This window comes from Rhipicephalus microplus, chromosome 3, assembly GCF_043290135.1.
Source record: "Rhipicephalus microplus isolate Deutch F79 chromosome 3, USDA_Rmic, whole genome shotgun sequence".
NCBI lineage: Eukaryota > Metazoa > Arthropoda > Arachnida > Ixodida > Ixodidae > Rhipicephalus > Rhipicephalus microplus.
This window is the reverse complement of record NC_134702.1, coordinates 138,176,999-138,192,283: the sequence shown is the minus strand read 5'-3', so window position 1 is coordinate 138,192,283 and position 15,285 is coordinate 138,176,999. Positions and strand designations below refer to the sequence as shown.

At 47.6% G+C, this 15,285-nt stretch overlaps 1 protein-coding gene across 4 annotated transcripts in view; it reads left to right on the top strand.

The window, feature by feature from the left end:
• The window catches only part of ssh (Protein phosphatase Slingshot), a 423,428-nt gene that overhangs the window by 354,277 nt on the left and 53,866 nt on the right, over positions 1-15,285 (top strand). For all 4 annotated transcript variants that reach the window (XM_037422163.2, XM_037422160.2, XM_075890320.1 and 1 more), the window contains one exon: positions 8,249-8,430. In XM_037422163.2, the coding sequence (XP_037278060.2) occupies positions 8,249-8,430 (182 nt within the window). The remainder of the gene's footprint in view (positions 1-8,248; positions 8,431-15,285) is intronic.

Genomic DNA, 15,285 nt, shown 5'->3' with positions numbered 1-15,285 from the left:
TTTCGATATGTTATTGGGGCGCGCTGTCCGTCTTTGTAAGGGAGCTTTCAAATCAAACCAAAGCTTTCAAACCATCTTTTTTTATTTGTTGGATCATACAATACAAAAGATCATCAGACTGCTTGGACCCGTAGCCAATGGCTAGTCCTCGGTACAAAAAAAAAATTTATGCAGTGATGAAGGCTTACTGTTACATAAAAAAGAAACTAACACTCCAAAACACAGGGTGTTGTACAGTACTACTACAAGCATTTTTTAGCATGCGATCTTCGTGCCAAACGACAATAAAATCTATAATCGCGATAAAGTCAAAAGGTGTACCACCGCAGGCAAATCACTAAAGTGTACATAGTAACATAAACAAGACAACTCAAGAGGCATATTAAGTAGCCAGCAATACCAGTATCCGTATTCCCAAATGCAATACAAATACAACATTCGTTGCTAGGCCACAACAACGTTCACAATCCAGAACAGCGGCACGCATTTCGAAAATTGCACACACCAAATAACCATCCAGCAGTCGCCCGTTTCTATCGTTATGCGCTTTCAGAGGGTTCTTGTACGCCACCCCTTCAAATAGAAGTGATTTCATTTCATTTCATTTATTCAACCTTAAGGGCCCGAAGCCATTACATAAGGGGGGGGGGGGGGGGTCGTACATCCAGGTTGTTCCTAAGCAATGTAACAATACGAGGGTACATACTGATTACAATGAATGAGCAAATAAAGAACACAAACGGAAATAACACGCATAATAGCAAAGATAAGCAAACGTTACCGCTCGCAGTGTTCAACTCCTTGTCTTTCCTCGTTCATTTACAGCAAAGCTGTTGAGGTTTAGCCCACGCGCATCTAGGAAGGGGGGAGGAGGAACTGGTTACGGCTGGCTTGTGTCTGTATGTACTTTCACATTATATATGTAGACGAAACACAGAAGTATAGAAAAAAAGCGGAGAGGAAAACATTCGGGCTATTCCAGTGCTGCTCAGTATGCAGGGGTGCTGCAGATGTAGCCATATATTATTTTGGAATATCCTTACGCGAGACCCTTAGGCTTGGCGTTCGGATAATGATTAACGTGTTCTTATGCAATATCTGTGGTGGTGTGGGGAGGGTAATGAAGATGAGGAGCGGAGAGGAGAAAGAAGGAGAGGACGGTGGATATACGATATATTAAGCTGCACTACGTCGCGCGGGGAGAACTCGCGTGCGCCTTGGTCCAACTGGACCTTGCAAGCTTGCTTGCTTCACTTTGGCCACGTTGCGAAGACACGTACACACGACAGAAGAGTCGCGCGCCGCGCCTCTCGCAATCGTCCTGTGTCGCCACTTCTGTGGTATGCGCGATCGGTCTATCCGCGGCGGCACCGTGTATAGAAGCGCTATGCTGAAACAAAAGTGCGCCGGCGCGTTTCTGCGTCTTGCGAGGCTCGGGACCTGTTGCGTAAAACGAAAGCCGCTGTGGCGCAACTCGCGCCGATTTTTAGAGACCGCCGGGCGGGACCGTTGCCTGCGTTCTGGCTCGCGCACGTGGCGAGGTGCCGGCCGTGGTGTAGCGGTAGAGGCAGGAGGGCTTTTCAGCACTCTCGCGACCGCTTGCGTGGTGCAAGTGTGAGGGATACAACTTTGCATGCGTGAGCTTAAAACAATATGTAATTAAATTAGAGCTCGCAAGGGGTAATTTGTAACCACCCATTTCAAGCGCGAACCCACGAAGAAATTCATGCAGGTTCCACTGAAAAAGAAACTTGAAGAAAAATTTGTCCTGGTCCGGTATAAAGCCTGCGCCATCAACGCCTTTCCGGAGCGCTCGCCCGATTGAGCTAACTAGGATTTTGCGGCGCGAAGGTGAATTAGTCAACTCATAACATAATGAAACGGAATATTGCAAATTAATGTTTAAAGTGTGCCTTATTTTGACCTTCTGAATCAAGCTACTAATTGAGCTCAAAATAATAAAAACACTGTCTTAGTTCTCTTTTCCTTTTTGCAGATTATGGACCGTTTAAGGTCCTTGCATGAATGAAATGAAAAAAAAAAAACATATGTACTCTAAACGAGCTTTTCAGCGCATGCGCTGGGTGCAAGCGAATCTAATTTCTTATAGATAGCGTAAACGTGTCAGTAATTCGTACATGGTGCTCTCGTATTCACGTACCTAGCCACCAGCCGCAGCTATAGTCTTCCAGGCCGCCTGGTGTTGACAAGATCTTTTGTGGGTCGGTATAGCGGCGGAATCGTGTTTAGGTTGGGCAAAGCCAACATTTGGGTGTGTGGGGCGTTGATAATCTCCATGCTCGTGTCACGGAAGAACGTACGTTTGCTTCAGTCGCGGCTGTCGCAAATTGTCGTTGAAATAAAGGTATACCGTGGCGATACGCATGCCAGCGTAAAGATCGCCCCTGCTCGATAGTTAGCGAGAGCATGCCTCATTGTTATAGATAGCTTTACATTTGGCGTGTCCAGATTAGAGATGTGAAACAGCCTGGTCTGTGCAAAAGAACCGCACCGGTGTGCTGTGTAGAACAGGATGCAGCGATGAAGACAAGCAAGAGCTCCTGCTGATGAAGGAAAAAAAAAAAACCGTAAGGTGTATTATTGCGGGGATTCTATGACACCTATCCAAAAGTGACGTTTTCTGTACCATATGTCCCTCCTACAAGCCTTATTATAGATCAGTGCCAATGGTCCCATTTGTGATAGTTTGATTTTGGCGTGCGCGATACTTCCCTCGAGCTTCAGCACACCGTGCGAAGGTGCACGTATACTCGTTGAGCGAAGGTGCGCGTTCATTTCATAACGGCTGTGGCATCCCTCGTGTGATGGAGTGCCCTCCATTGTTCGCTCTGTGTAACAAAGTTTGTTTTCTAAACTATTCTTCCCATCGGCGCTCCTGTTACGTGTGTGAGACCTGCTCCTCCTGCATTTGATAGAGTGCGTACCAGAAGGCGATTGCATGCCGCTAATGTCCTCGCATGGTGGACCCCACAGACAGAGTGTGCGGTATATCGTCGTGGGCGTGTGAGAACACGCCCGGATTAAGCGAACTCAGCGAGCTTATTCGTGGGCGTTGAATGCAGTCTCGACCCTATTTTTCTGTTTGCTGAGGCTTACGGCGCGAACGGGCCCGACGCTATAAGGAAAACAGAGAGACCTGCGTTGAATTATTGCGTGTATAAAACGTATCGCGTGCCATATGTCTTAACAGTCGTGTAGTCGAAGACGCGGGCGCCCACCCAACGAACGAAATGAAGGACGCGTGTGAATATGTACCGAACTTGGCGCGCCTTGTCCACGTCACATGACGCCTGTCTAGCTGCCGCTTTATCGCACGCGTCTACCTCGTATCATATGTGGTTAGGTCCCACTGCCTTGTCACAGTTTGTTTCCTCTTGCCATAACAGCAACACCGTACAAGGTGCAGTAATCGTGAACGTCGGTAAATAACATACGGTCGTCCGAGGTTGTTGGCAGTTGGGCTGTCTGCGTAACCTTCGTGTTCAATGTAGGCCGGAGCCAAGGTATAACCTTTATGCTGTCGAATTCAGCATGTACTGGTCGTCACGGCACTGAGTCTGAAAGTCACGTACGTTAATTGATATCACTTTTATTTGTCTTGGGAATGGTACTGCTATAGTTAGTCAAGGCAGCCTGGCTTTCTTGATCTCCTTAGCAACTTCATTCGTGTGTTTTGTATGCTGGAATATGTATTTTGACGCATCGAATACATGTTTACGGACTTTTTCGGCTTGACTTATAGCTGTATAAGCCTCGACTACGTTGTCTTCGACTTAAGTGTCCGGTAGCGGCACAGGCACCGCGTCGTTCGTTCTCCTCGGTGTATACCTAGCATTATCGTTTTGTTTCGTCGCGCTGCCGAAGCGGATCCCAGAGGCCACGTCTGGAGTAGCGCATGGTCGAGGTATGCCTCGCCAGGCGCCGCAACGATCACTGCTGCTCACAAGGACACCCCCTGCTCTTTGAGTGAACTTATTCAGTTTTCATTAATTATACTCAGTGTTATAGTTCGCTCCTATGCTAATTGTAAACGTATGCTCCGATATCATATCCAATATTAGTGTTATCTTGAACCAGAACCAGTTAGTTGTGTTTTAAACTATATTTTTGGGGTATTTGGAGAACCGGAAGTTGAGTGTTTGACCGGAAGTGCTTGGAAAAAGTAGTGTCACTCGAGGCTGGTGCCACGACAATGATGACTACGTCCCTGGTATCGTCCACAAGGGGTAACTGAGCGGACAAAAGTTCTCCCGAAGCTGTGAGCGAATGGCTCCTCTCGGCTTCAGTCGGTGAACAGCCTCCGATACGTGGTGGAAGCGAGGTTTTTCTTCGGCGGGCCCCGTTCTACTTGTGTGCGCCTTGTTCGTGCGCCTGATCGAGCGTGTACTGCAAACAAGTGTGCGTGCGGTCGCACATCAGCGCGCATCCGCGGTAGCATAGCGACAGAGAACAACAGCGACAAGAAAAGTTCGTGCACTGGTATTTAAAGAGGTACTGACATCATTCTTTTTTTTTCGAGGTGTGTTTACTCTGCAATACAAACCTCCCGTATGCAAACTCTAAAAAGTTTTCCGTGGAAACTGTGCAGTTACCCCGAAAAGGCCACTTTGCTCCTCCAAAACGCGTGCAAAAGTTTGCACATGGCACGGCAAGGAGGGGCTCGTTCTTCATTGTGGAGTAAAGTAGCCCATTTTGGAGTAAGTGCTGGAATGTTCGCGCCGTGTGCCAACAGCCCTGTTTTCTTCCAGACGCTGCCGTAGCGTTGTGGTGTAACGGTTAGTGTACGCGCATGCTATGGCTGAATGCCGTGAGTTCCAATCCCGCGAGATAGCCGTAAATTTTTCGACATTTCTTTCTGAGTATGATGCATTTCGATTTTACATCTGATCACATGCCTGCACACACATCGAAACGCTGGTTAAGTGAACGAAGATCTTATTTTTCTTTCGTGCAAAATAACTTGCTCCCTCGAGGAGTAACCGTGAGAGCGCGGAGTAACTTCGCAGTTACTCCCCAAATGGGGGAATGGCCGTGTCAGGTTTTTCACTGCTCTAAAGGAGCATCCTAGATACCCTCCTTTGCTTTTTATAGTGTAGAGACGGCCGCTGAGCTAGTGTGAAGCTGAGCGAATGCTCATAAGATATATCATTTTGATATAAAAGGAATACTCCCCCTGGCGCCCCTCCCGACATTGACACTGGATAGACGTCAGGCTACAGTACTAATTCTATAGTCACTTCGCGCAGCAGCAGTCTGGCTAATTGCGATGACGTAAGGCAGCAAGACTGCTAAAATGGCCACTTCTGCGTCACCAAACACATTCAAAATTGCTGCTGCCGAGTCACCGACGAAGACACGATGCGGGAGACGTCTCTAAATGTTGCGCATCACGTGAGGAGAAGCAGCTCATATACTGTGCTGTTACGTCCAGGTACATTAGGAACCGAAACTGGCTTTTAAAGACATATTGTAATTACGTTTTTGACAATGCGCTGGTGGTTAGCAGCACATTTGCTGGGCTTTTAAAGGCTTGGCCTTTAATGTGACGCAGAAAAACGTGAATTGAAAACTTTCGTGACATTACCCTTTGAAGTATGTCTTGCTCGCACGTCTTGGTTAAGATACGTATAAGTGCTTCTTACCTTTAAGAACGCGTGCTCAAAGTTAGTTTATAGCACTCCACTAACGTAAAACAGCTCAACATGTCACTGTAAAGCAAGGTTGAACACTTCAAGTTTGGTGATGTGCTTGCCGATGCCTTCTGCTAGGTCGGCTGTTGACAACTGCGTTTGCGGCGGCCGTTGGAATCGTCTACCGGGACGACCCTGCTGCTTATCCGTTGACCACCTCTTCTGCGCTTTTCGTTCGGACATCGTTTCCTTATGTGCCTTTTATTGTGCCACCACATCGCATCGCTTTTTATCGGCAGCCGCCGCCCGTGCTGTTCGAATGCGCTCGGCGTCCTGATTGCGTCCGTTGGAGAAGTGGTGTGAAATGTTCAAAAACCCTGGATCAGAGGTGCATGGAAACAGGTGTAGAGCACTGGCGAAATGGAGGTTTCATTGTAGGGATACGTTACTTAGATTTAAAGATTTACCGATTGATTTACTAATTGATTGATACATTGGTTGGCTGATTCGTTGATTGATAGCGAAGCTTAAGAACTCTGTAATGCGTCGTCCTCTCCAGTGCTTCCTAGTGGGTCTCTCTCTCTGGCTGCCGTAGGAACGAACGCCGTTCGTGAACTGGGCCTTTACTGTCGCCGTTGCGCATCGTTGCCGAATGCTGTCCAACAAACACCTTTACGGATTGATCGATCTACTGATTGAATGGAAGTGATTTTTTTCAGAAGCTTTGTTTAGATCAAAACTAGTGCACTGCACCAGGCGAAAGTTCTGGAAAGATGAGTGCGCCCTTCACTAGCGCACTGGTGTCGGTTGCTGTCGCTCCACTACAGAGTATGAAACGCGAAACGCGCCCGTGACGAGGCCTTGCTTTGTTCCGCCACGATGTGCGCCTCGTTGAGCGAGGGAATGAAAGGAGGTAACATTTAAATGCACGCAAGCACACGCAGTTTCCGCCTTATAAGCGTCGTATTTCACCCCGAGCATGCAGCGTACAGCGTAAATTACTCGGAACGCGCTGCCAACCGTTTCTGCCGCCCGCGCACTCTCGTTTCGGGCTAGCGCTTTGTTTTCCGTGAAGTTCGGAAATAATAATAGCACTACGAACGAAAAAGACTAAGAAAAGCTTCTAGACCAATTTCAGTGCCCTAAGGAGGTTTAAGATGACTCAGGTAATCCCATACGTGGTCTGATCGACTGCAAAAAAGTAAATCTGTCCCTTTTGTTCTGTTCAAACTTATTTTAGTACTCGCACCACACAAACCGCCGATCGGACTGCTGCCGTCGTACATCTCTGGCTCGAGGCAACTCAAGCGAGCGATTCAGTACTCCGTACATAGTTCTACCTGTGGTTCAGTTTATCGCAGCATTTTGTTTCTAGCCATCAGCCGCAGAATGATTACCTCGGTCGTTTTTAAAATCGCCTTAGATTTCTCAAAGAAAGCGCAGTCGTCAAGTGCGTGTTTTCAGTTTGTTGTTTCTTAGCGCTGTGTATTCGTAGGGACTTCCAAATGGCATATAGCAAAGGAGTAGAACGTCTACGTGCACAAGGCTTTACTTCGCAAGTGGCATATTTATGTTGTGATTTACAACTCACGCTGGAATTGTGCGCCAGATGCTATTTGTCGCCGTCGTGTTTGGAGGTGTTTTTTTTTTTCTTCATAAATACACGTATCCGTATTGCGTGAAACGCCGTAACAGACGCGCATGTTTTGCGAGAAAGCGTCAAATGTTTTAGTTGTTTTTTTCTGGTGTCTCCAGCAATAGGCGAAGTTTGCGTAATAGTACTGATTATTTGCAAAAAGAACATGTTACGTAATCGCTTACTGGGCTTCAAAGCGGTAAGTATTAAATAATAAGTGCGCTAATGCAGTAGCTGACTCCACTGTAGTTTTGTCACAGCATTGAACAAAATCTTATGTAAGGAACTGTACACATGATGTACACGCCATATTCGCATTCTCACTAGTTTTTGATTGATGAATGTGGCGCCCACATTCACTCTCTGTGGTGAGTGATCCGGCTAGTGGGTTCCTAAGGTTCCCTCTGGTAGGTTGGCTCGTACCGAAATGCCAATAAACTTTCATAAAGACGAAGAACGGCGTGATGCACTAAACAAGCTGGGAACTATTGCACTTAATCTGTGATTCGAATCTTCTTTTTTTCTCTCTTTATTTCGACGCTACATTCGTTCTTCGTTGTGAGCTCGCTCGTTGTTTTTCAATTACCTGCACTGCATGGTCGCTTTGGCATGCGCAATGCACCCTTACTGTGAAATGTCTTAAAGCTTCGTCAACGGAAATGGAAACTGTCGGACGGTGTCTTCATTGCTGAGCTAATGATACCGCAATGTCGTCGTGACTTTCTGTTGCCTTCAATGCGCGTTCTTGTCGTTCGTTCCTTTATGCCCCCTTTGCCCTTACCGAATGTAAGGTGGCCAACTGAATATCTCTTCCGGCTAACCTCCCTGTTTTTTTTTTTTTTTCGTTTACCTTTCTCTACTAAGTGTCTGTTTGCACCGGTAACCTTGTGGCGTACTCGTCAAATGTAGTGATTCAAACGGAAGCGACTACGAATCGCTATTTCTTTCTCGTGTGACGCAGGCGGTGAAACTGGAGAGCGCCCACCCAGCGGGTCGTACCCGCTACCTGGTGGTGGTTTCCCGGACGGGCTCCCTGGGTGCCGAGGAGGCCTGCCTTCTGGGGATCGACTGCAACTCGCGAACCACCATCGGGCTCGTCATACCCGTCTGGGCAGACGCCCGCATCACGCTAGACGGAGACGGGTACGTGCGTGTGCGATGAATGATCACGCATGCTGATACGCATAGTATACCGTGAACGTCAGCGGGGTTTGCTTTTACGCCTAAGTCCGCTGTAGCTGAGTACGTTGTTGCAGCTCCGTCCGTTCTGGTGAACGATTTTTGTGGCGTGCGCCGTTAAAGTAGTTTAACCAATAGAGTGCTGCTGTCAGTTTGTCGGCTTAAATTCATAGCGCTTATATTAAAAAAAGAATTATCGTACGCGACAGTATGATTTAGCTACAGCTTTGATAACAAAGGCGATAGGTGCGACTGACCTCACGGTGCGTAGCAAAGCTAACTGAGAAGTTTGGCAGATATAAAAATGGACAGTCGCCACTTATTTCCATTATTTTAGGCCATTATTTCTTCACCCTTGCGGGTAATGGCACGACCAAGCACCGTTAAAGGTGCGATTACGTTTATTACGTGTAAACCGAATCTGTATTTAAGCGAACCATCATCAATCGTTGAGATTATTTTTCGTGTGGCCTGGAGTAGCACGAAACTGCAAGTGAAGTCCTTGGGCATATTTCCCCCAGAAACTGAGCCGCAGTTTTTGGAATTCCTGCGAGGAGCGAACCAGCTCATCTGATCAGGTACGAAAAACTAAGCGCATAGAATGTGACTGACGAAAAAGGAGACGCACACGTTGTCTACTTTGGGGCCACTTTTTCTAATCATCCGATACACTCACGCCCAGTTGTTCACTCTTGATCAGATAGTTATTGCAGATTAAAGGAATTAGTTAATTTAAAGACAAAGCTCTACATGATGTATCTCTCCCGCTTTTTAAACACTTCCTGACTATATACAAAAGGTTACCAAATCATTTTGGTCAGTTTAAGAGCGGAATGATAGCACATATACCGTTTGGTGCGAATAATATCCCTGACGAAAACTATAGGTGCTTTCTGAGTCGCAGTGAAAGCCGTATAGGTAACTGAACCTCTCATTGCTTTCACATTTATGGAAATATGGCCGGCGTCATGGTTCCTCGCTAACCGTGGCGACAAAAATGTCTACCTTGACCTGTGGCAGTTTGTTGCGCCGTTGTAAAAGTTTCTGTAGTATAGGTCACGCATTTCCGAAGTGCTTGATGCCTACCTGTAAAATTTTCAGCAAATTTAGAACAGTATAGTCGAATGGCCATTGTACGACGATGTAAATAACGTGTGCCGTGACACCACCTCATTTATTGGCAAGCGCGTGGGTTAAATGTATCACCTTGTTTTTTTTTCATGAATTTGAACATTTTCCTCAGAAGTAATCGTTTCCTTAGTAAGGTACGGCAGCTCCTGACCATCTACCCTACATTAGTAGCGTATGGCGTAATGCAAGTCGTAATGCATTGCATTAGTACGTTACAAAACCGTACATTAGTAATCTACGACTCAGTAATGTGCGGCGGTTCCTTAGTAATGTCTGCCATGGACCACGACAGGACGGAGGTATAGCAATAAGCCGGGTCGCGCTACAAGCAAAACTATCGTTGGCTTTGACAGCCATTTCCGGTTGTTTGCCGTTTCTCCCTATGTGGTGCAGTTGCTAGCCGACATTGCGCGTATGCGCGAGCTATACATGTTTGAATGAGGCATCCCCTCGGGTTACCGAAGCTGTTGTCGTACCAGAACGCCGCATATTTCGTCTTCCTTGTATACCTCACGAGAAGAACTGCAGCGCTGGTGCGTCTGTGTACCGTTCACAGTGTGGTGCAGTTTTGGTTCGGGATGTGAGTGTGGCCTGCGGTGTCAGTGACGCTGCAAGTTCGCGGCTTAACGCGCTGTGTGACACGTATAGACTATAGGCGAGTTCGCTGCGGTTGGTGCGCGATTTCAAGCGAGGTCGTTGCTCCCCGCGTGCCTGCTTTGCTTACACGTGCGCGCGCGCGTACACAAACAGGGGAGTCCGACGCGCGTTCATCCGTATCCGCATCTCGTTTTGGAAACGGAGCCTGGCATGCTCGCAGACTGCCAGGGTGCGCCCTCGTTTCTTTCTCGCACTTTATTTCGTTCGTTTCGCCCATGGCGCCGATAGCGAGCACGTGGCGTTTACGTCTGGCGGCATCGCCGACTGCACCGGCGAGAGTGCGCCCGCATATTCCAAACAGAAGGAGACCTACGGCTGCCGCAGTTTCTCTATCGACAGCTCGCGGGCTATTTGTGGCTGAGGCTGTGCGGTGATCACGCGTCTGTGCAAGTAGCGCAGAGGCTTACGCAAGAAGACAGGGCCCCCCACCACCACCATGTACCCCTATTAGCAACAGGATTAAGGCATGGTGGCCCTCATTTGCTATACCCGCATTTCAGCCTGCCAGTAAACAAACAGCTTGTCTGATGGACTATGTCTCGCAGTGATAGATGATATCTGTTTGTTTGTTTTTCCTTTCTTTTTTCTTGAGGATAATTTTTCAGTCTGAGTGCTCACCTGCTTTATAAAGAAGAAAATCGTAGCGTTCTGTAGCTTACACTATGAAAACATCTTTTGGCTAACCTAGCGGATGTTTCGAAATGATGACAAGTTGCGAAGCATGAGTGTGTGGATCCGTACATTATATAAAGGGGTATCTTTTTCGTTACCTTCACGCAATGCTGTGGTCGAAAGTGCGTCACCAGAGAACGTTCTATGGGTGCCTACGCGCGCACCTTCTAAAAGGCGCGTGTGCGCTTCTACAAGCGAGACAGTCGGTATCCTTATTTTACGCTTTTGTACAGCGGTGCCACAAATGCCCGCAATCTTGTATTGCAAAACCCATAAACTTTCCCATATTGCTAGCGAGGGTTGGCATGCTGTACGCCGTAAGTCTAGCTAAAAAACAAAGTTAACCTACCTAAAGGCCCACGAAGAAGTAGTGTGTACCGTATGATACCGGCAGCAATATTATCCCTTTCTCCTACTTTCTCTCTCTCTCTCTTATTCTGAGTTTTCTTTAGTATAGTGAACTATAGTCTTTAGAGCAAAGGCAAAAATCATTTCGATAAGAAAGCACGAATACGAGACCTCGCTCTCTCGATGCTGCTCCATGCCCAGTACCTGGCCTGGAATTTCGCCTCGCTTGATTATATTGTTATTCTTTTTTCCGCTAATAAGATTCAACAAGACTTCGTCACTACCTGTGACGTCACCCCGCTTCTGTGGTCTAGCTGACTCGAAGGTCGTGGTGTAGAATCCCGGCCGCGGCAGTGGCATTTCGATGAAAACGAATTACGTGCTCTTATCGGTTGAGGTGCTCGTCGAAAAAACCCAGGTGGTCAAAATTCCCTGAGTCCTTTTCATACGGCGTCTGTCTTAATTATATCGCTGTTTTTGGACGTTGAGCCTCAGTAATTATTATTGTCATAATTTAATTTGTGACGTCGTTGGCAGCGTTGTTGAAAAGTTATTGTAGTCGGTTTCCACCCCGCTATATACACCTATTCTTCAGCCACGGCATGTCTCAAAACTCCACGAAACAAATCGGTTCGCTCCTCAGAGTTATGCTCGAGCAACGTACATCATTCCCCCCCCCCCCCCCCCCCACTAGCGGCGAGATTGAAGTCCCGCTCACTGGCAAGGCCGCGTTAGTCGACTATAGCTATGCGTTCGCCACGTGCATAGCGGCGCAAGCACATATGTGCGCTCTATCTTCGAAGCTCGCGTGATGAGTTACTGCGGAAGTTCTCCGTGGGGGACGTGCCTGCGGTAAACATGGATATTATACGTGTGCATCGACAATGCAGTATGGGCCCCCAGGGACATCGTGTCGGCGCTGGCGACACCCAGGATATGATTGCACGCACATGGATGACGCACGCTGTGTTTTATTCGATCTCGAAAGCATGCAACGTCAGAGGGCGTGTATATAATGGTTAAATTAATAGGGGGTATTCAATAGCTTAACCATCACTTTTTTCGTAATTGTATTCGGCGCTTTGTGTAAAGATAACAGTTAAAAATAGAATAGCGTGCCTAATTTTGTGGTCTTAGCAATTGGTTTAATAAAAAAAAAAGACCGACGATGGACATGAAAAACTGCTTTTTAATGAACAATATTAAGGGCGAAATGTAAACGCTACTATTGGATAATTTTGAAGAAAAGCTTTGCCGAGAAGACGTTATTTGAAGGCGCCTTGTGGCACAATGCCCGCACAGGGGAATGTTTACTAACAGGTTAATGCTGCCTTCGTTAGTGCTGCGAGTGCATTGCATATGAAATTGATGCTTCGCACACGCGTGAATGATTCTTCTGTGAAAATGCCTGTTGTTAAAACAAAATGCAGCAGCGGAATTATTTCTATGAGCTTCTTCTTAACAGCTTAGTGCACCTTCTGTGAGTCGGCGTTACAAACAGTTTTACCATGCGTGCGTTACGAAAACATGTACTTTTTACAACGGAGCGAAATTTAGACAGATTAAAAGCGACAGGGTATGCGCTGACATCCAACAAAGCTTTACGACGTGAGTGCTAGAAGAGATGAGAGAAAAATAAAAAGTGTCGTGAACTGACAAAATGCATGGCATAGGCTACCGAAGCTCACGAAGGCGCGAAAGTGTTATTGTTGCATATATATCAGGCATTGTTGCCTGGTGATTGCGTGTATTCCGAACTGTTAGCATCAATGACTGCGCATGATGATATGCCATAAGGTCTTTATGAATCACATCTGCCGTTTCACTGTTATTTTCATTCGTACTATGTGGCCTTTGGTGGAAGTCAACTCGTGTTCCGTAATCTCTATCCCGCTTTCATTTGGATTCCTTCGGGGCACCGAGGAAAGTACTTTTGTGGAGAAGAACTTAAAAACGCCGGGAAGGCCCCGCCCAGACGACCGAAGTGCAGCAGCTCATCGCCTCTGCGACTAAAGAAATAGTCCCACTCGCGCACGCGGCAATGTTGCCATTGCTCATCCCACTCTGACGTCATTGTGAAGTGCGCGTCGCTAGGCGTAGGCTTGTGTGCATCCGTGTTTGGGGTTGAAATGCCGCGGACTTCTAAAAGTTGTCATCCGACTGGGTGAATTTCGGACACAACCTAATGAAACGACAGTGCAACGAAGTATTATGTAAGGGAAATTACTAGTGGTCTTGTTGGGAGTGCGGTGTTCGCCGTCACTACTCGGACGAGCGTAAGTGGCGAGCCGCCCTTCTGAGCCCACGTGCAGTGGACCAAATCTCGGTGGTCCTGTGACCCAGGGCTATTCGCCGATGACATCGCACGATGCTCTTGGAGGCCTAGCCCGGCGCAGTGATTCCTCGTTGCATATTTAATTAAGTTTATTACCTACCTGCCTATTAAACTGTAGTGTGGCAATTAAAATGAAATGTAATTGAGGAGTACACAAAGGCAGCTTTGCTGCCGGTATGGACCGAATGTACACGCTTAGGATTTCCGGCACTTAGTATCTTGTTTATAAGATTGCTTCAAATGCGTGCAAATTTCGGTACACGTACACATCGTCGCCGCTAACAGTTGGGGTTGCAGGACAGCGAAAGTCACGCAGTGCATGCGAAGCACTTGCCTACCGTTGTGGAGCGGTTGCACATATATAGTCGGATAAGAGTTTTCTGGCTCATCTGTGGCACAACTTTGGCGTCGTTATGCGCCCGCTGTGATCAGTCGCGTCGGCACGCGGCCTCTGCAGGTGGGCGGGCTGTTGCTCCTCGTCGATTTCCGCTCGCGACAGGTCGCGAGCAGATGCGCGCACGCACGCCCGCCCGCTTGGTAGCACAGCGCCGCTTTGGCCACCTATTGCTACCGCCTGCGGCCTGCAGTTTGACTCACTCCGCCTTTGTCGTCGATATGCCTGTCGGAGTGACAGTGTCATCAGCGAAGCCATTTTCGCCTCACTCGCACTTTGAAGAGCCTTAGCTCCTGATGACCGTATACTCCTCGGGTGGTAGCCTTTCGATGGCTTCTTTTGTTTTAGGCTGTGTATACTTGCAACGTCCCGACCCTTGGACGGACATCGTCGTCGTATATATGTGGCCGGACGGATGTTCACGGTGTCGTATAGGTGACCAGATGGATGTTCACGGTAAAGTGCAACTGTTGGGACAATTTGTTGATGACGCTTCTCTTGTTATTGTACCATGATAGCCTTGTGCAAATACGCTCATGTGGGAAATCTTTCTGGCAGCGTCCTCACGTTTCCTTTTGTTTCCCCGTCCACTGAGTTGGAGCAATGGTTTAAGGTACTCGGCTGCTGACCCGCAGGGCGCGGGTTCGAATCCCGGCTGCGGCGGCTGCATTTCCGATGGAGGCGGAAATGTTGTAGGCCCGTGTGCTCAGATTTGGGTGCACGTTAAAGAACCCCAGGTGGTCTAAATTTCCGGAGCCCTCCACTACGGCGTCTCTCATAATCATATAGTGGTTTTGGGACGTTAAACCCCACATATCAATCAATCAATCATTGGAGCAATGGTTATTGTGCTCGACTGCCGAACGGAAGGTCGCGGGTTCGATCACGGCCGTATTTCGATGAAGGAGTGCTAGGGGACCGCATACTGTGTGATGTGAGAGCAAAGCGTACCTCATGATCGAAATTTTCGGAGCCCTCCACTACGTCGTCTTTCGTAATCTTATCGTGTTTCTGCCACTTAGAACCTGTGTATTAATATCCTGTTGCTTCCGCGCAAAGAGTGTTGTGATTCATGGCAATTGAGCTCTTCATTTACATCGTTACCTATGATGTGTGCACACAAATAACGTCTGTTTCTTACTTATAACGCCCTGCTTGGTTGTAGGAGCAGACACAAAGAGCGATTGCGTGCAGTTGTAGCCACGAAAAATTTTTCGGTTGATCGGGAAGGTCAGTAATTATTGCAGTCAGCAAGACAACGGCGAATAACGTTCGGCTTGAC